Source organism: Stylophora pistillata, chromosome 4 (genome assembly GCF_964205215.1).
Source record: "Stylophora pistillata chromosome 4, jaStyPist1.2, whole genome shotgun sequence".
NCBI lineage: Eukaryota > Metazoa > Cnidaria > Anthozoa > Scleractinia > Pocilloporidae > Stylophora > Stylophora pistillata.
The window spans coordinates 42551446-42571821 of NC_142522.1; the positions used below are offsets into that span (position 1 = coordinate 42551446).

The window sequence follows — 20376 nt, forward strand, 5'->3', positions numbered from 1 at the left end:
TATATATATATATATATATATATATATATATATATAGGAGAAGTAGTGTGGCACACGAAGACGGACAACTTCGAGCGAAGGAAGACATATACTCAATAAAAAGTCTAAAAAGTTTAATAAAAAACGTTTCGGTCCGAGACCATCAGTTGTAATATAATGACTTCAAAATTTTTAAGTCATTGTATTTAAGTTGGGCTTAGTTGGGTTTCATATGGGATTATAGGCTTCCCCTACCGGTCACCTTGAAAAGTTAAATTTCCCGGGAGACCACGTCCCTGATCACGTAAATCACATCTTTCATTGACGTGTTGCCAGCATGGTTGTCCTGATAGTGTAGTGGTAGTGACTAGTAGCAGGAGGGACGTGGGTTCAAATCCCGCTCAGGGCAAATTTTATTTTCAATCATTTATTCTATTTTTAAGTATGATTACTTGGGGTGTACAGGATCAGGGATTCCCTCGCATACAAAATATATGTATATGTATATATATATATATATGCAATAAAAATATCACCCATGGACGGTAATGAAAGATAAAATATAAGATTTAAGACCATAAACAACTCCGTGCGTAAGTATTATTTTTATGAAAATTTTAAAACTTACAGGACTTGTAGATTTGACAGTCCAGTAAATGTGCTAGAGGTGATGTCTGTGATGTTGTTAAAATTTAAAAGCCTTTCAGAAAAGCAAGAAGAAAAAGAAAAAGGGAAGAAACATTAATTCCTTACAAATTCATCTGAGCACGTGCCTATTCCCACTACTAAGCGTCAAAAATATCGTTGAGTTGCGATTCTCATTGAACAACGACGATTAGATCTCATTGGATCTCTACATGTGTGTCTTTGAATTCTTCCAAGCTTTAGCCATAGACTTATTCTACCTTTCCACTGTATACGTTGTTCTATAAGAATACATTCTCCTATGTTCGCTTCATGAAACAATCACTGGTGAAATATAGACCCCTGTGGTCTGACCTCTAGTAAACGACAAATTCCCTAAAGCGACTACTTAGACGTAACATTTCGGGAGGTCGTTTACGGGAGGTTTGACTGTAGTTTTATTCAGTAACTACTAACTCATCGACCACCTGCACAATGGTGCATTATTTTTAAAGAACCCTGCTTAATCCATCTTACCAAAGCAATTCCTTATAATTAAAGGTTACCTCTTAATCAGATTAGACTAGAGATCTTGGATAGGCGTACGGTACTTCATTTCCTAGAGTCATTGTATTACAGTAAGAATAAATAACTGTTTTAACTTACAAGACTAATAAGTTCTTGCATCCAGTGAAAACCCCATCTGCTATGTGTTGTAGTTTGTTGAAGGAAAAAGACCTGAAGCGAACATTTCAAAGCTTTTTTCTCTTTCGAAAGTGAATAATGATGACAATGATAATATTACTACTAAAAGGGATAATGATATCTATCGTAATATTAAGAATATAAGTTGTAACGATGCCGACGACTTTATCAAAGCATTTCCACTTGAATACAACATCGGCTTTAAGTTGTCTGTGATTTAGGTATTAAGAGTACCTATTTCAAGGATAGAAAAAAAAATTCAGGTAAGTAATAGGTAAGTAAGAGCAAAGACAAACACTTATCACATGTACTGTAAGAACTCTCGACCGATATTTCAGGCATCGATATTTCGACCGACTATCGACCGACTTTCGACCGACTATCGACCGCCTATCGACCCACTATTGAACGACTATCGAATAACTATCGACCGACTATCGACTGACTATCGAGCGACTATTGACCAATGGTCGACCGCCTATCGCTGAGGGTCGACTGATGTATCGAATAGATAATTGCAGAAGATTTCATTGTAAATCTCTCAGAAATTTACTTACACCAGTTTCAGAATAGATTAGAACTATAATTCCTTAGTCATATGAGTAAAACATTAGGGAGATTTGATGCACTCATGAGATTATCTTGGAAAATGCTCTCACAATAGGTGTATTGGAAGATGGCCTAAACCACGAGTCTTGATTCGTTTCAGTGAGATTCTTTCGCCATTCCGCGTCAAATTTCTTCTTGGAACGTTCTTCCAAGAGATATAATACAGGCTGAAAGCTTTCATAATTTTAAAAACAAGCTTTATCATCATCAACTTAATAAATTTTAAACTAGAACCATCTTTTGATTAACGCCTAGATTTTTGAAGGATGGAATTGTATTTTATGTTTTTATTTAGCATTTTCTATTTCTGTTTGGTAGTTTCAATATAGGACTAAAGTCTTATCTCCCTTTTCAAGATGTTTTTCAATAGTTCTTTAACTTATTCTTAATTATTAATTAATTATTAGTAATTAATTGTGCTAGCCTCTTAACTCCCTTTTCAAGATTTGTTCCTGTAATAAGCTTTTTTACATCTTGAATAAAGTTAGTATCTATGTATGTATATATTTATGTTTTCTTTTTTTCTTTTTCCCCAATGGAATTTTCTGCCTTTTATTTTTCTCCATTCACATCCTATTGTTAAAAGCAGAGAGTTAGCAAAGATTTCCATGTTGAAACCGAGATCAGGGCAAGATTACGCGAATGAAATTCAAGGACTAGGATGTTTAACTACAACAAACCCATCGAGAGTCATATATGCTGACATGTTATAACTGGTGATTCACATTTTGGCAGGCCAAAGAATTCCGTTCGAAGATGCGTTTTTTATATATAACTCGCATGCATTTCAATATTTTTTTTACGAAAGCTTTTCTTGAAAACTTTCGTTAAAATTATAAGATCGGCCCTTGAGGGTTTATTTTATCCTCAAGTGCAAATATGATTCGAGTTTTGAGGGCCAAAACCTCAGCAATTCTTGGATTAAAAACCCCCAACACTCAATTGAGATTGATTCTTTTTGTCTATATTTTAAGAAAGGGAGCTTTGTTGAGCTTACAGAGCAAGCACCATTGGTGAGCATTGGAGGTCGTCCTTATGAAGCTTTTCGATGTGATTCTTGGAGAGCAACCTGAAACACAATAAAAGTATTTTTCACAGCGAGATTGAATGTTTGCTTAAGTAATATCTGTACACTCCTTACCTTAATATGCATTCAGTTAAACCAACGGTTTTAATTTAGCTGTCCAACCTTGCGATCATGAGGCTCCCATATTAAAGAACTCCATGCGTGTGACATGCTTCAGATTCCTCTCATCGTATCATTTATATTTGTGCTTTTTTTCTCTAGCTAATAACGTAAAGAGTCACGTCAAATTGGTTTAGCACACAGTGCCTTTTGTAAACTTTGAAGGAATATCGGATTTTTAATTCTGGTTGGTCAACTCTATCTCACCCTCAAATTCACCCTCTTCCCTTTTCTCGTGAGGTGTGGAGACTTTCCTTGGAACTGAAAAAGGCTGCAGGTTTGGATTTGAATGAAAGAGTCAAATGCAGATGACACTCCGGTGTTTAGTGCAGCACTAAACCCGAGAACAATCCCAACTTACACAAATCCAGGCAATTTAAGTCGAGGTAGATCGGGCACAGTTCTCAGCTGATTGTCATCTAAGTGGCTAAAACGTAAATCCAAATAACATACTAGTGAAAGCTGGAATATAATATCAATCAATTTTCCACAATACAAGAAGAAGATAAAATAAAAGTGTCTTCATTGGATATTCGAAACAATGATATCGTGAAATATTTGGTTTAGCAGTTAAATTTCCTTTTAAGTAACTTCAAAGCAATGGATGATGAAATAGGCAAACACATCTACAACAAAGCAACCAATAGAAGATTTAAAATAAAATTGGGGTTGAGACTTATCTCAACGCGAGTCATTCAAATTGAGTGCGGCGCCACTTGTCTTAGCCATGCGGCACCTAAGAATTAGCTAGTCATATGGTTCAAGACATTTAGCCATGGCTCTTGTTCTAATTCACTATGCATACGTAAGCATTGTTATTTCAATGAACATGTCATTTCTTACTTACAATTCAAGAAGGCTCGTGAAGCGCTTGAATGTTCCATCCTCTATTGTTCTAATTTGATTTCCATCTAGGCGCCTGTGTTAAATAAGTGAAACTTGTGTAAACGATATCTATCAAGGGAATTTTACAAAGCGCGTAAGAAACTAGCTCATCAAAAATATATACAAAGACTGCAGGTTCTTAGAAGAGGCTTATTTTGTGAAACGTTGCGTTGATGGACTATACTGAGGATTTTGCTAGTCCGACTACAACGCAAGATAATTTGATGGAGCAACCGGAAAATTTTAGTCCTATACTCGATTACGAATCCGTACAAAACAGTTACAACTGTGGATATTGATAAATACATTAAAATAGATATAGATTTTGACTTAATGGTGTTCATGGAGGCGAGGAATACTGGAGCGCGCATTCGTGGTAAGCGAGTCCCATATTATGTATGCAGTGGCAGATACCAAAATCACGTTCCGGCCGCGCTGTGAAAGTATACGAAGATGAAAAGCAACGTAGATCAAGGGCTGTAACGAAACCTGTCTACAATTAAACCAGCTGAAGAAGCAGGAGTTTTGGAGAAAAATGATGATGAATAGACCAATTCATTTGACCATAAAATGGCGTTACAGAAGGCAAATAAAATCACAAGTAATTGGCAAGTTTGAAGGCTTTTTAATTATTCTCAATAAAATCAAAGGATCTTAAGTGACTTACAGAGTTTGAAGCCCATCAGATGGTCCTTCAAGGGTGGCTATTGATAGGTGCGATAGGAAGTTAACATTCAGGAAACTGCAAGATAACAACAAGTTTTGGCATTGCCAAAAGTAGTCTTTCCTGCACTGAAATGTAGATTTGATTAAGAAATGTTGATTTTTTTTAACATAAGCTGAGCTATAAAAGAAACAACTGTAAGGCGTACAGTTTTTGCTGTAAAGAGTCAAACTTACAGTTTTTTTAGCTTTTTCATGGCTTTGAAAGTTCCTCCCTCAATGTTTGTAAGACCACAAGAGGCCAAAAATCTTACAGAATAGAAAATTTGCATGAGCAAGAAGAATTTTATCTGTGGGACACCACAAAAGTATGCAAGCGTAAATTCATGTCACACGAATTAGAGTAGATAACAAATAATTGTCATCGTCCAGCCCCGCCTGCAAAACCCCACGGAAAACCACATTAAGTAAAAACTGACTAGTGCAGGGCCGAACGGGTTGACGTGAGCCGGTCTTGAAAAAGTATTCAGGCCCTGCCGTCCTTACAACGCTCTGCTCCAAAAAACTTAAAGAAAAAAGTTTGAATTAGAAGAGTCGTGTCTTTTAAGGTATATAGTCCATGGACCAAACCCCTAAAATAGGGTTTCTTGTACCAATTTGAGGGTCCAGTGCTATCGTGGATTTTTTAAATCTAAATTTATTGAAGTTTATGAAAATCCACGATATCAACGCTGAATAGATAACTTTTATGGTGAAATGAGCTGAAATTTAAAGGGGATGGGTATCCAGTACGATAAAAAATCTGGGTATTTTTGCATAATGCTCGACATTAAAAAATTGATATTTTTGTCCCATGATATCCGCACGAAGTGGTTCTTGGATATGTTATGTACATCTATTATACCTTTCTTTCCAGCAAGTGACGTGTGTTTACTTCGTTGCCATGGTAACGAATACCGTATAAAGGGTATTTTTCGCCTTTGAGTGCTTGTTTTTACGCTTAGCGAAATCATAAAGTTTGCTTTGTAACTTTGATGTACTCATAATGCCCCAAATTCTGTATTTCAATTTAATAAGAATTCAAATCATAACATATTACAAGATAAAGTGTTATCCGTGAAAAATCGCTTGACAAAAACTGCTATTATATTTAGAAATAGGGAAAAACATCGAACAATTCGTATCTTTTTACCATTTAGCAGAAGTCAAACTATACTTGGACATTTTATGGTACGTGATTGATTACTCATTTAAAAAACTATTTAACTGATTTTCTTATCACGGAAATGGTTTCCAAGGAAACAGAATACTTTTCTTGTTTAACCCCATTGCGATATTCGCCGAATACTTTGTATGTCGTTTTTACGAAATAGAATATTATCAGTTATTAAGAGCGTTTACATGAGTCCTCAATTACATCAGATGTAATCTGATTAGCTATAGGCTGTAATGATCTCCCTTAAGTCATTAAGGCAGTCCGCCCTTTATGTACCCATCGCAGAACACCATTCATACTAGTTTCGTACGATTCAAGCATCAGCCTTATCAGAGGATAAAAACATTCTGTTACTTCCAAAAATTAAACCAGCTTACTTTCACCACTTATAGCAAATATCAGGTCTTGTCCTAACGATGGCATAAGGCGATGAGTTCTTGGCGAACAAGATTCCATACCTGAAAAGTTAGTGCTACCCGTCAAGAGTATATAAGAACTTTTTCACTACCTCTGGAATGTTCACGGCATTTTCGGTCAAGTCAGATGGTTTTAGAGGCCATGCAGCTTTGGTATCTTGGGCTTGGATCGCTTCTCTTGGGCTAAAGGCGGTTAATGATATATCGCTAGAGCTGGACGAAATAATATTACTCTTCTCTGTCACTTGCTTGGCCAAATCCAGTCTTGAAAGATCTCTTGGAATAGCAAAAATTCGATTGTTCCCATATAGATCTTCAAAATCAATAGCATATCTAAATTCTTTCTCGAGACTTCTTTTGAAATGGGTTCTTGTGGATTCTGGTATTTCCAATTCTCCTTGAGCGTTAACAAAAGTGGTAAACAGGGGATATAATTCGCTCAATCTCACAATCCTAGGATTTTGTAGCAAATGGGTTCTAATGTAGTTGACCAATTTCTCCTACCCCTGCAACTCGGTACGGGGATACTAGATATACTCCTTGTCTTCCTTCTTATCGCCACCTAAAGGGATATTTTGGGTGTAATTGCGATAGCATGACTTATGGTAACATGCTTCAGCAGCCACAAGCTTTCTAGAGACAACAGCCAAGATTCTGTGATCATTTTTCCTACAGCAGCCTTCCTGATTTTTTCATCGACGCGCATATCCACACACTGAATCAGTTTCTCCCTCGTGCGAGAATTCCTGGTGCATTTATCTTTTTCGCAAAAGATACAAACCCACTGATAAATTCTACTAGGATTTTGTTATTCAGAATACATCCTTCCAATACTTCAGAAACTATGGGTAGTAGAGATATTGGTCGATAATTCTATACTTGTTGACGATCGCCTTTTTTGAAAACAGGTACTGTGTTGGCCAGTTTCCATTCCATTGGTATGGTGCCAGAGCTGCGTGATTGATTAAATAAAAGGCAAAGTGAACGTGTAATGACGTCAGCAGTTTTGGGTTGTCGGATGGAAGATCTTCGACTGTCGGTAGAGTCACAATTTGCTCTCTCTTTCGCATCCAATTGAGATAACTTGTCGAGGTTTCTCTTCAGCGTAAATATGCCACGAGATTGCCTATGGTAAGTAACTTTAGGTAGTTCTCCCTCCAAGAGTTTTGGCGATCTCAAGAATCGGCTCGTAGCTACGAATAGTTGTAGCATTTAAAAGTGTTTTCCAGGATTCGAGGTCCGTTAAGGTTGCCAATTCTCCCGTGTAGTTGCAACAGTGAATCGTCCATTCTTCCTCTCTCCCTTGTCGTTTATCCTGTTCTCTATCATCTATAACTTTTCGTTTGGCTCCTTCGGTTCAAAAGTAGAAATATATAGTACGAAGATATAGTCCGCGATGTAAAGAAACACTGCCGAAAGTATTTATAAACTACATCAGGGGGTTATAAAATAAAATGATTGGTCTGGCTGCCTTACAGTTCTCAACTTTCTGGCTATTAGCGAGCTCGAATGGCTGACTATTTCATTATCTCCTTTTTGAAATGTGAAAACGACTTAAGAAACAAGAAAATTCGAGCGCGGTATCCTTCATTAGCCCACACTGGGTGCCATAGGCTCCATTATTCAAAGTCCGGAGGGATAGTTTAAAAATGCTCTGACTAGTGAGAGTAAGTTTATTTAATGATCAAACCTCCATTTACCTCTTGAATGATTGTAAGTTTTGGAAATATGTTAACCCTTTATTGCCAAACCTAAAAGCAGCCTTAAGATATTGATAGTCATTTATCAATGTGCAATAATACTTGTTCCTCCTAGTTTCGATTTCTTTGTTAAAAAAAGATAAAATAGCGAGAAACAAACACTTGCCTGCCTCAGTTGCAGTCGCCATCTTGAATTTTACCCTTGATGCATTGCAATTACAGGCTCATAATAAATTATTTCTTATGTTGTCGTTTCTTGAAAAATATCCAAATCTAACACAATAAGCTATGAAAAACGCTTCTTTGTTAAATTTTGATAATAATAATAATAACGAATTTTTATACAGGATTGAAAACCCATCAGTGTATAACACTGTTGTCCTTGGGGTCCTGTCAAAATAATAAATAAATAAATAAAATAAGACTTAACAAGATATAATCATTGATCTTAAGGTCTAGAAAAGCATACAATAAAATAAAATGCTCTGAAAAAGGATACCTATAACCACGTTTAGATCGAATTTTTAACTAAAATAATCTCGCAATTTGTTCTTAAATTTCAGTCTCGAATCTAACGACCTTAGTTCAGCAGGCAGGTTGTTGAAAGTCTTTGCTCCTTGGTAATAGAAGCTCTTTTTACCAAATTCTAAACGTACTTTGGGTAATTTCACTGATATACCGTTATTCCTAGTGGCCTTAGAATGAACCAGTCTTTCGAAGTAGTTCTTAAAGGGTGTGCAAACATTATTCAGGAGACAGTCGAAAACAAACAAACAGCTTTTACGCTTGATCAAATTGTTCACGGATGGGGGATTAAAAGAATTATTGCCAATAACTTTAAAGCCTCGTCGTTCGATGTTCTTACATACATACATACTTTATTTATTCCAGAAGCAGACTATGTATACACTAAGAGGAAATGGAAAATATGCTTCCAGAAAAGGAAGTTAAGAGGTTATCCCTATGTGAAAACTCCCTAAAAAATAAGTCTAAATGAAAATAAAATACTTAGTTATAATTAAATATTTAAATACAATTTAAGCTGAGATTTAAAATGCTGAAGATTATCAGCTTCCACTATGTTTCTTGGTAATTCATTCCATAATTTAACAATCCTAATGAAGAACGAATGTTTATAACAATTAAGTCTTGCTGGTTTGACGTAAAGTTTGTACTGATGATTTGCTCTCGTACATCTAGTTGTGGCAAAATCAAAAAAGGTTCCAAAATCTAAATGGTAAAAACCAAAAACAATTTTATAACACTCAATTAAAGATAGATAAGTTCTACGGTCAGAAAGAGTAGGCCATTTTAGCAATTTGCATCGGTCTTCGTAGGACATGTCTCCTTTGCGTTGATTTAAAGCAAGTCTTGAAGCTCTTCGCTGTACATTCTCAAGAGCATGGATGTCCTTGACGAGGTAAGGACACCAGACAGGTACCACATATTCCAAAATTGGCCGTACAAGAGATTTGTAGAGCATAGAAAAAATATTTGCATTAGCGGTGCCTATCGAGCGTTTAATAGAACCTAGGACTTTATTCGCTTTGTTCACAGTTATACCAATGTGGTTACTCCATGAGAGGTCCTTAGTTATTATAACACCGAGATCTTTAAATTTATCTACGTCTTTCAAGGGCTGTCCAAAGAAATAATTGGTCACTGACTTATCACGTGAATGTGTAATTCGCATAGATTGACATTTATCCGCGTTAAAACGTAATTGCCATTTACAAGCCCATTCGCCAATATTGGTAAGATCTTCCTGAAGACGCTGACAATCTGTGATCGGGTCAATTATCTCTCTATAGATCTTCGTATCGTCTGCATATAATTTGATTGTGGACGATACACATTCTGTTATGTCATTAATATACAGCAAAAACAATAAAGGCCCAAGGATGGTCCCCTGTGGAGTGCCGGAGGTTACATACGACCAATCAGAACAAGATCCCCTGATAACTACACGTTGTTTGCGACCAACCAGAAAATGTCTGAGCCAGTTAAGCAGACAACCGTCGATGCCATTACTTTTTAATTTTAAAAGCAGCCGCTCGTGAGGGACACTGTCAAAGGCTTTAGCAAGATCGAGAAAGATGACGTCGGTAGGAGTGGAGAGATTTCGTGATTTCGCCCAGTCATTAAAAGTTGATAATAATTGAGTTGCAGTAGATCTTCCTCGCAGAAAGCCGAATTGATTGTTGTTGATAAGGTCAATTTCACGCCAGAAATTAAACATCCTGTCGAAAACAATTTTTTCACCGATCTTACAAGGGATTGAAGTAAGGGAAATTGGGCGGTAGTTTTCTCTCGAAGACTTAGGACCCTTCTTGTGTAGAGGTGTAATATCTGCGTGTTTCCATTCATCTGGTAAGAGGCCAGCAGAGAACGATTTATTTAGCATATAGGTCAACGAAGGTGCTAATTCCGAAGCACACGATTTTAAGATGCACGGCGCGATAAGGTCAGGCCCAGGGGACTTGTTGGGCTTGAGTTTTAGGAGGAGGCGGCTTACCTCATCAACACAACAATCAATGTTTGCAAGCTTCTTGTCGACAATACAATCCTGTATAGGGAAATTTACATAATCTTCAGTGGTAAATACCGAAAAGAAATATGAGTTCATGCTTTGAGCAATATCAGAGTCGTCTGTTAGAACAGATCCATCAACTTTCAAGGAGATAAGAGTGTTAGTACCTCTTCTCTTAGACTTGACAAAATTCCAGAAAGGCTTAGGGTTTTCATTTTCCTGCAGATCAAGCGCTAGTTTCTTTATATATGACCACCGCGCTGTGTTACAAAGTCTCTTAACTGAGTTGTTGAGTTTCCGATACTTTTCCCAAATAACAATTTTGTTACTTCTGCGCGCTCTGTGATACAACGATTTCTTCTTTTTACACAAAACAATAAGCTCCTTTGTAATCCAAGGGACATTCAATCTCGTTTTGCTCTTGCGTTTGGGAATACACTCGTCGACTGCTGTGAATAATAAATCTTTCCAGCAAGCCCAGTTATGATTGATATCGCTGTCGAAGAAAGCGCAATGCCATGGAATGTAGGACAGCAATGATCTTAGGTGATCCCAGTCGGCTTTACCATAGCAATACAACAGCTTTTGTGATTTGCGCTGGATATAAGGAATACCAGATAACAAAAAAGAGATAGAATTATGATCCGAGAAGGGTTCCCCAAATAGATCGATTCTGCACACTTTTGGTCGATCAAAGGACGAACTGATCGCAAGAGATTAATTCTGGTTGCAGCTTTTTTATAGATTCGGTCAAAATGTGATGCAAGGTTTAGTGATGAGTCAAGGTGAACACCTAAGTACTTATAGGTAGAGGTGTTATTGATGAGTGTCCCATTAACAGAAAGTTTAAGTTCCTTGTCTTGAAGGTTGATTCTTTTAGCAGTTCTAAATAACATAGACTCCGTCTTGTCCTTTTTTAGGTTAATGATCAGTTCGTTGTCTTTAAACCACTCGCACAGGTTATTCATATCCTCGCTAAGGCTTCTCTGTATAGTATCAATATCTTTAGAAGAGGTATAGATGACTGAATCGTCGGCATAAGTGATAATCTTCGAGTGTTGAAGCGGTTTATGTACATCGTTGAAAAAGATAATGAATAAGATAGGACCCAGGATACTTCCCTGAGGAACACCTGTGAGAATGGGTTGAGGTTCTGATAGCACGCCTTTATATTGGACAACTTGTGATCTGCAGAAAAGGTAATCAGTGAACCATGCGAGTTCTGTTCCACGAACTCCGTAAGTTGAAAGCTTGCTCAGGAGGCCAGGGTGACTGATGGTGTCAAACGCCTTTGATAGATCGATAAAAACACAGCCTGTCAGGTTACCATTCTCACCTTCTCTTCTGATAACATCGGTTAGATGAGTAACGGCCAGTTCAGTAGAGCGCATGCGACGGAAGCCGTACTGAAAATGAGAAAGTAGACCATTCTGTTCAAAATGAGCCATCAGCTGCTTAAATACTACTTTCTCCAGGATCTTTGACATTGAAGGAAGTATTGAAATAGGCCTATAATTGTCGATTTCGGCCATTGAACCAGATTTAAGAGGTGGTACAATTTTAGCCGCTTTCCAGTCAGTAGGTATAGACCCTGTTGCGAGAGACAGGTTAATTGTATGCGTGAGAGGCTTGGCTATTATATCAGCAGAATCCTTTAACATTCCAGAAGGAAAGTTGTCAAGGCCAGAGGACTTATTTCTCTTAAGGCTCTTTAATGCATTAAAGACAACCTTATCCGAGACTGATCTAAACTAAAAGTTCTCTAGCGGCTGCTGAATGTCTATTGTAAGGGGCCTTTTCCAGACAAAATTACAAAGAGGGAAGATCTTTCTTTTTAGAGATCCCGCAACATCAGTGAAGAATTTGCAGAACGAATTTGCAATAACCTCTTTGTCGGTTTCTACTGCTCCATTAACGAGAAAAGCTGCTCCTGGTTCCTTTGTAGACTTTGTAGGGTATAGTTTTTTAATAGCTGACCAAAATTTGTTAGGTGAACCCACAGTCTCCTCTAAGAGTTCACGGTGATACCTGCTTTTGCAAGTTTTTACCATACCGTTAACTTTGTTTCGTTGGCGCTTGTACGAAGACCAGTCAATTTCACGATTTGTCTTTCTCGCTTTTCTCAAAAGCTGATCTTTGGTATTCATTTCTTGCTTTACCTTCTGTGTAAGCCATGGGCAGAGTTTCCCTTTGATCATCTTCTTTATAGCTGGCGCATGCTTATCAATACATTTTTTTCAGAATGGCTTTCAAAAAAGACCATGCTTCATTAACACAGGAGGATTTAAAGACAGGTGTGAGACTATTGGACCGTAAATCATTGCAAAAGAATATAGGATCATAATTAGCATAGTTTCGACAGGTGATGGTTCTTGGCTGGAATTTATGGTTATGCAGCTTCCGGACACAACCAATCATATCATGGTCGCTTAAGCCGGCGGGAATGGTTTTAACACTATAAACATTCTGAGGGCGATTTGTGTAAATCACATCTAGCAGTGTTTTTGAATCTTGCGTTACCCTCGTGGGATCCTTGATTAGCTGTTTAAGGCCAAAAGACAATAGCATTGCCTTCAGTTCTTTGTTGTCTGAGCTTACCAAATAATTGCAGTTGATATCGCCTGTCAAAATGCATTCTTTGTTTTCAGATGATACAGCAGAAAGCATCGACTCCAGTTTATTTTCAAAATCTGCACAAAGATGCTTTGAAGAACTCGGGGGGCGATAAATAAAACCAATAAGGATACCCTTAGATTTTGGAAATAGAATTTCTATCCAGATACATTCGATCCCATCGCGTTCCAGCACTAGTCTTCTATGAAAGGGGACAGAAGAGGAGATATAAACTCCCACACCTCCACCTTTGCCTGTTTTCCTCGGTCTATTAATGAACGTATAGCCATCCAGTTGAACTTGAGCCTCTTCACTGTCCGATAGATGAGTCTCACTGAGGGATATGATGTCTATATGCTTGGAATAATCGATCATTTGGCATAGACTATCCTTATTCGCCACGAGGCCTCTGATATTTTGATGAATAATTTTAAGCCCATTTTTCGATGACAAATCCCGAAGATCAGACAGGATGTCATGTGAACTAGAGGAGCCAACAGGACCAGGTTGAAGTTCAACATCATTTGCGAGACGAATAAGTAGTAAGGAAAGAGAGGAATTAATCGTAAAACGGCATCCAAGGAGTAAAAGTCTTGAATTCGGCAGCTGGAGATTCTTTGCAGGTTGCGAGCTCGGTGATCGATGGTTAAAATGTTGAATTTTCACTGTCGTCAGACCGTCAGAAATGAAGAGAAGAGTATCACCAGATATATCGAGGTCAGGATTAGTCTTGGGAACGAGTGCACCAGAGAAACAAACGTAGAAATAAAGCAGAATGATCCAGTATCTAAGAGCTCTAAAAACGTGACCGTCCGCCATATTGTCACTTTCGGTCACTTTCGGATACCATAAATAAAGTTTTAACTTCGAAAAATAAGTTCTATAGCACTCTTAAAATTCAACCTAGTTTTCATGCAAAACTGATATTTCAAAGCTTCAAAAATACAAAAAAGCTACCGATTTTAGATTGATATCATGACTTTTTGGAATGACCTTCGGACAAGCTTCAAATCGGTACCACTCTCGACTGGTCCTTCGAATTGGTACACTCGAGTGGCTCTGGCCCATGGACTAATAAGGGTTTTCATGTTCTGTGGCTGCGTGTGCCCGTCTATCGCGTCCTATTTACGTTGAAATTTTCAACAATTATTAGTCTTATGATAAAATGCTTATTGACAGGGTTTAGACGGGCTGAACAGGAAAATATTTGGCTCTTAACTATATTCTCGTTCGGCCCTCCCATTCAATCAAAAAGTACATAATCCATTTTTGTGCATGAACAAATTTCAACACATTCGAGACTCGTCCCCTTCAGAAATATGTCGAGTCTTTTTACTGCTACCTTCCGCATTAGTTCTATAAAGATTGTTGTGGAATTAATTGTGGTAAGATGCGTTCATCAGTTTATTTTTACTGTTGAGATTTTCACTGCGAAGTGCCATCGTTTTTGCTTTTGATTAGACGAACGATGTATTTAGACAGTCATTCGCTTTCAATGTATATGACTTGTGTCAGCCAGTATGAAAAAAGCTTAAGGATGTATGAAATAAAATGAACTGTGCTTGACCGATTTGTTATTCCCTTGTTGCAGCCGATGCATCGTTCGTTTTTCTTTTCTGATGCATCGCAACTCGTGAATAAAAATCGTTCCTGGAATAATCTCTATTCGTTAACTTACAATTGCTCCATATTGTTAAAACCAGAGAAAGTGTCCGAAGTTAAGTTAGATCCGATCGGATTTCCATCGAGATCTCTGGAGAGATGATAGAAAGTCACTTTTAGTATATAGATAGCAATGTTGTTTTAGCTAAGATCGCAACGTTCTGACTGCATACTGCTGTTCCTCATCAAGGGAAGGCAGCATTGTCAATATAGCCAACTGATTTGCCTTCGGCCAGTTCGGGTTTCTTGACACTGTTATTTTCTATTTGAATTATCTGTTTAGGTTGTTTCGTTGAAAACCTGTAAACTAGCTTCTAGATAAGTGTTTCTCCACTTTAAAACTGTTAATTTTTTTTCATTTTATTTTATCTAAGCGATGGAATAGGATATTAATTGTTATAAGGCATGAAGTTCGTTGTGATAAAGCGATTTTTATTCGCATGGCACAATCCTTTGTTATCTCGGGTAATAGCAATGCATTCATCTTCTATCAATTATCTTCCTGCTCATTTTTGTAGAATACAACAACAATATCGAGAACGTTAACGATAACTATAATAGGCCTATTTTGGGACCTTAAATCGCCTAAAGTCGCCTTAAATCGACTTAACTTGTCTTAAGTCGACTTAACTTGTCTTAAGTCGCTACTGGTTACGCAATGTTTTAAGCGCTCCACTCTTCTTAATTAACCCTATTCACCCCACTCTAATCATGAGTATTGAGTTTATTGCAAGGGGGTTGTGTAAATATTTGTAAGGTTTACGGAAAGACTTATACTAACTTTGCTTTTATCACTTCAGTTAAATAAAATTGCATTAAGTCGCCTTAAATCGCACAAAGTCGCCCAAAGTTACGGCAACTAAAGAATGAGCAAGGGAAGTTGCTTTATCTTGAATTCAGTTTCGATGGACATACTTACAAGTACACGGCGCTTTTTATTTCTTTTGAGAACACTTTGAAGGCACTCTGCGAAATATAGTTGCCCCATAGAAATCTGGGAATTAAAAGTGCTAAATAAGCTACATCAAACTACACGTAATTAATAAGTTTATTATGAAATAAACACTGACAGTAACGTCTATGTTCTGATTGCTCGTCCTTCTTCTACTCTTTGCCCATGGATGCATGTTGCTGTCGCATGAGCTCATGTTTACAAAATATGGTATCGCCATTATTTTTGTCCTTTCCATGATTAAGAAAGGTTTCTGTATTCCGTGAAATATACCACAGTTTAGCTCATCTTCTATACATAAGGAGAGAGGAGGGGGAGGGAAGAGGGACACTCTATTAATGTTGTACCCAAAATTACTGTTCGGAAGCCTTATGAAACCACAATTTCTCATGGCGTACCCTGAATAGATTTGTCACATTTCTTATTTTCCTCAATTGCTTTTCTAGTTTATAATGCTCTGGCTGATATTGTTCATAGTATCTGTCGCAAATTAAAATCGCTATACGCACATTCTTGTTAGATTCTTCAAATTCTGGAGTGCGCTCGGAGGAATATGCTCCAAAAGGTTCCCTCCAAGGTCTCTGACGAGAAAGCAATGCACTATTACGTCCATGAGTTAAAAAATCATGCAACGTTACGTCTATAAGTCAAAACAGAATTAGGAGTAAAAATTTATTCAGAACATGGTTCTAGCAGAGTTCATAGTCTGAGGTAGCGAAGAGGTCAGGGATAGATGGAATTCTACGACAAGGGACATTTTTTGGATGCTTCTCAAATTCAAATGCCTTTCCATCCCGAGGCTAAAAACATGTTTAATTCTGATACAATGAAATATATGAAGTTCATATATTTCATTGTATCTGATTTATTACTTTCACGGGTTTATTACGAATCAACTTAACGGCCTGCTCCCAGTTGGCTTGTTAGCTCAATTGGTAGAGCGCTGCACTGGTATCGCAGAGGTCAGTGGTTTGAGTCCCGTACAGGCCTGATTTTTTTCAGGTCTGATCTTCGCTATTGCTTAAATAGCGCTATCTACTGTGAGGATCGTGCATCATACGTATGTTTAATTCTATAGCTTATTTCCTTAAAGCGGCTCGCCGAAAACAATATTCTACAGTTCACCATTGATGTGTACAAATCATATTGAGGGCTTCTCTCATCCTTGGAATCCTCCTAAAGGTTTCCCCATATCCATTGGCTCATGGAGCCTTACAAAAGCGAATCCAATGAGTAGTTTAACATTCTTGAGTGAGATTTTTTCAGATGCTTATACATAATTTTTCAATTACCTGTTTCCGATTATGTTTTTTACTATGATGAAAGCTTCAGCTCAAGCTATCAATTCAGTCCAGTTTTCGAGCGTAAAATCAGGCTAGTCATCGAAACATTACAACTTAAACTCCTCCCCTTTAGCCATCCAACCAAATGATTACTATCATACATTACTGTGTGATGTGTGATCGAAAATATTCTATGCCGCAGAATCTAAAGATCCTTATTCCCTTCTCTCGTTATAATTATCCTCGAATACATGTTATCTACTTACAAGTACGTTAGTTTCGTCAAATTCTGGAACGCGTTCACTGGTATAGATTTCAACATGTTCCATGACAAATCTCTGTGGAGAAAAAATTTGTTTCAGGGAATGGGGGCTCAATTAAACGAACGGAAGGAGGCGCGAAGGCTGTCGCGATCTCTGTTCCTTGTTGATATTGTACAGTGTAAGATACATATTACATTATACAATTGGTATTTATATATTTACAAATCCAAGTCATATACATACATATTTCTTAAGTTTGGAAGATGGAAGGTGCATTGAGGAAAGGTCTTCAACTTGTTCCCGGAGAGATTGCTTCAAGTAAAAAGACGAAAGAAATTAAGAATAGCTTTCACAATTTTTAGATCAAATGATAAGTGATAATTAAATATAAATAATTAAAAAAGGTATTTAGGAATAAATATAACTAAATAAGTAAAAAGATAAAGGAATAAAACTAGGCAATGTCATCTTAAAAGCCATAAAGAACGATGCAGTCCTGTTCAATGGTAGGTATCTTAATATGAAGTTTAACCAAATAAACACTGCGCTTGGCATTTGATTTATTGTCCAAAACAACGCTTATCGCTCCAACAAAAGCAAAGAAATAGGCTAGGGATAAGGGAATGGTTAAAGCTTACTCGATGCTGCACCGGAGTTTCCTTGGTTCTTCAAACACCAAACGATATGCGGCGACGCTGCTGACAAAACTCACGATGTCTGAATCGTAAAGTCGCAACTATCTTATTCAACTCGCTTATGGAAGGATTATTGAACATTGATACATGAACAAGCTTCTTTCTCTCACATACATTTTCTTGAGCATTCTCAGATTTCTGAAGGTATGATCCTGGATGGAGCTCAGTTGATTGCTTGACAAATCCCTTAAGAGGAAAAAAATTGATAAGGAAGCGGTGAAGTAAAAAATAATTGATGAGAGAGGAAGGCTATAAATTGTTTTTGTCTGTCAGTTTCATAATAAGATCCTATAAAAAAAACGTAGTTGCATAAAAGTACTCACAGTATTGCCGTATTGGGTGGAAGGTCACGTGGTATGTGTGTAATTCCGCTGCACTTAATACTGATTCGATGGTGGCCAAAGGGTTTGCATTGACAACTTCCTGGATGAAAGTCTGTTAGACAACAGAACCCGAAGGCCACGAGCCAGAGCACCGAAACTAAAGGTGCCAAAGTATTGCATATCAATGATCGGATTGAATGTGGCTTGCCCATCTGCTCAAACGAAGCACAAATACATATATACCGTGAAAATTAACAAATGAATGATCTTCTATCTGCATAATGTATGATTTTGGTGATAAGCTAAGGCAAGTTTGAAACACTTGGAGTGGATCTGGATTATTAGAACGTTTATTTATACAAATGTACACACGATTTAAGAATCTATTTTATCTCAAACCATCCAGTAAAATATGCCTTAGATCATATGATTGTAATCTTTATCATTGATCTAAATGTAAGACCCCATATCCTTCAGAGAATTTGCACATCTAGTTAAGTTGAAAGTTTTATCATCAATGTGTGTTAAACAAGACGGCTGTGTTATGTATGTTATGGTATCGCGCGAGTCGATTGTAAAAACCGTGCTTGAAGGTTAGCGCTGCTTATGAATGAAAATATATGGTTAAGCTAGTTCTGGTCCTTTCTTATAAAGTGGGTCTTTATTAAAATATTTGAATAAAGGAAAATTTTCAGCATAAATTAATTCCACGCTTTGACTAAATTTCCCATCACTGTATGTTTGAAAACGATATTCAGAATTGGAAAGAAAAGAACAATGTTACCCCAACAAAGCTTTAAGTGGCTCTGCTCGCAGGCGATGTCAAAGTTGCAAACAACTACTATTTTGACGAATTATTTTGAAATCGTCAGACGGTCTGAAAAATGAAAATTGAATTTTAGAAGAGTTAATGAATCTGGCTTCGGTCAGTTAACTTGTTTTGCTTCAATCAATGCTTTTACCGAGATAGAAGACAAAGTTCCAAGTTGCTCGGCCTCAATTGTTGATTTTCCCCAAGCCTACTTCATTCCTGGCTGCGATATTCAAATGAAAGAAGGAAGGGTTATCCGAAGGAACAGTATCAGGACTCTTTCCTCTCGCTTGAAACCAGTCTATTTGACCAGATTAATTAAGTAATTCATATGCATTCATGACATTTCATTTACATTTACATTTTGCTTGAAAAGTACCTAATCAGCACAAATACATGGTTTAATGGGTGCCATTTCTTTCGGAATATGAAGTGAATCTGAAAAAAATTCAATATCAATTTAATACATTGCTGAGAGTTTGGCGAATGCACAACTGTAATGATCAGTCATGAAGAATCCATCCAAGAGCTGTTACCCTTGAGGAGGCACGGGTGCTTTCGAATGTTCGAGCTTTTCGTGATCAGGGTTTACCGGAGTGCACTCGTATAACCCGGTCGCTGCACGCATACGTGTAGTGCTTTTGAAAATACTTGCCTTTATGCGGATTTTTGTGACTTACAGGCACCATTACCAGTCGATAATCCTTACCCTTTGTAGCGTTGGTTGACTGAATGAAAGTTCCTAATTGTGCTTGAGTGTTCTTCTCATATGTGGGCTATACGAATTTGCAGTTTTGGAAACTGAAAATTACTGAAATCTTGAAACAAAATTAACGAGTCGATCAGAAAGTTTATACTCTAAGTTTATCTATGGGGGGTTTTGACAGCCGCTAATTTTCATGATAATATCAAATAAGAAAAGATAGCAGTTTACAGCTTTTGTTTAGTTGGAGATAAAAAAAAAAAAAAAGAAAGACAAACATTTTGAACGAGAGTTCATTCCAAATGACCTGGCCCTCGTAAAAACAAAGAAATCAATTAATCGAAAGTGAGTGCAGGTATACAAGCAAACGAAAGTGTGACTCCTGGCATTTTTCCTTTTAAGCTGAAAGCAAGGACAAAGGCGTTAGCGTTTCAGCTGTTTCATCTTTTAAACGAGGGTTCATTCTGCATGACCTGGCCCTTGTAAGAAGATAATAATGGGAAGTGATTGTTAGTACACAAACAAGCGAAACTGAAAGAAAGAAAACAAAACAAAAAA

At 37.3% G+C, this 20376-nt stretch overlaps 1 protein-coding gene across 3 annotated transcripts in view; it reads right to left on the reverse strand.

The window, feature by feature from the left end:
- The window catches only part of LOC111334168 (uncharacterized), a 33634-nt gene that overhangs the window by 9161 nt on the left and 4097 nt on the right, over positions 1–20376 (reverse strand). Inside the window, exons 3-18 of one of the 3 annotated variants that reach the window (XM_088757370.1) lie at positions 19825–19933; positions 19089–19181; positions 18305–18461; positions 18096–18167; positions 17530–17598; positions 17290–17361; positions 16250–16321; positions 15708–15782; positions 14805–14879; positions 4889–4960; positions 4656–4730; positions 3951–4022; positions 3465–3530; positions 2915–2986; positions 1270–1341; positions 608–679 (exon numbers count right to left, since the gene is read on the reverse strand). In XM_088757370.1, coding sequence (XP_088613496.1) covers positions 608–679; positions 1270–1341; positions 2915–2986; positions 3465–3530; positions 3951–4022; positions 4656–4730; positions 4889–4960; positions 14805–14879; positions 15708–15782; positions 16250–16321; positions 17290–17361; positions 17530–17598; positions 18096–18109 — 878 coding nt within the window. In that variant the 5' untranslated portion in view covers positions 18110–18167; positions 18305–18461; positions 19089–19181; positions 19825–19933. Of the gene's footprint in view, positions 1–607; positions 680–1269; positions 1342–2914; positions 2987–3464; positions 3531–3950; positions 4023–4655; positions 4731–4888; positions 4961–14804; positions 14880–15707; positions 15783–16249; positions 16322–17289; positions 17362–17529; positions 17599–18095; positions 18168–18304; positions 18517–19088; positions 19182–19266; positions 19489–19824; positions 19934–20376 lie in introns of those variants that run through there. The other 2 variants (XM_088757368.1, XM_088757369.1) reach the window with 2 other exon arrangements.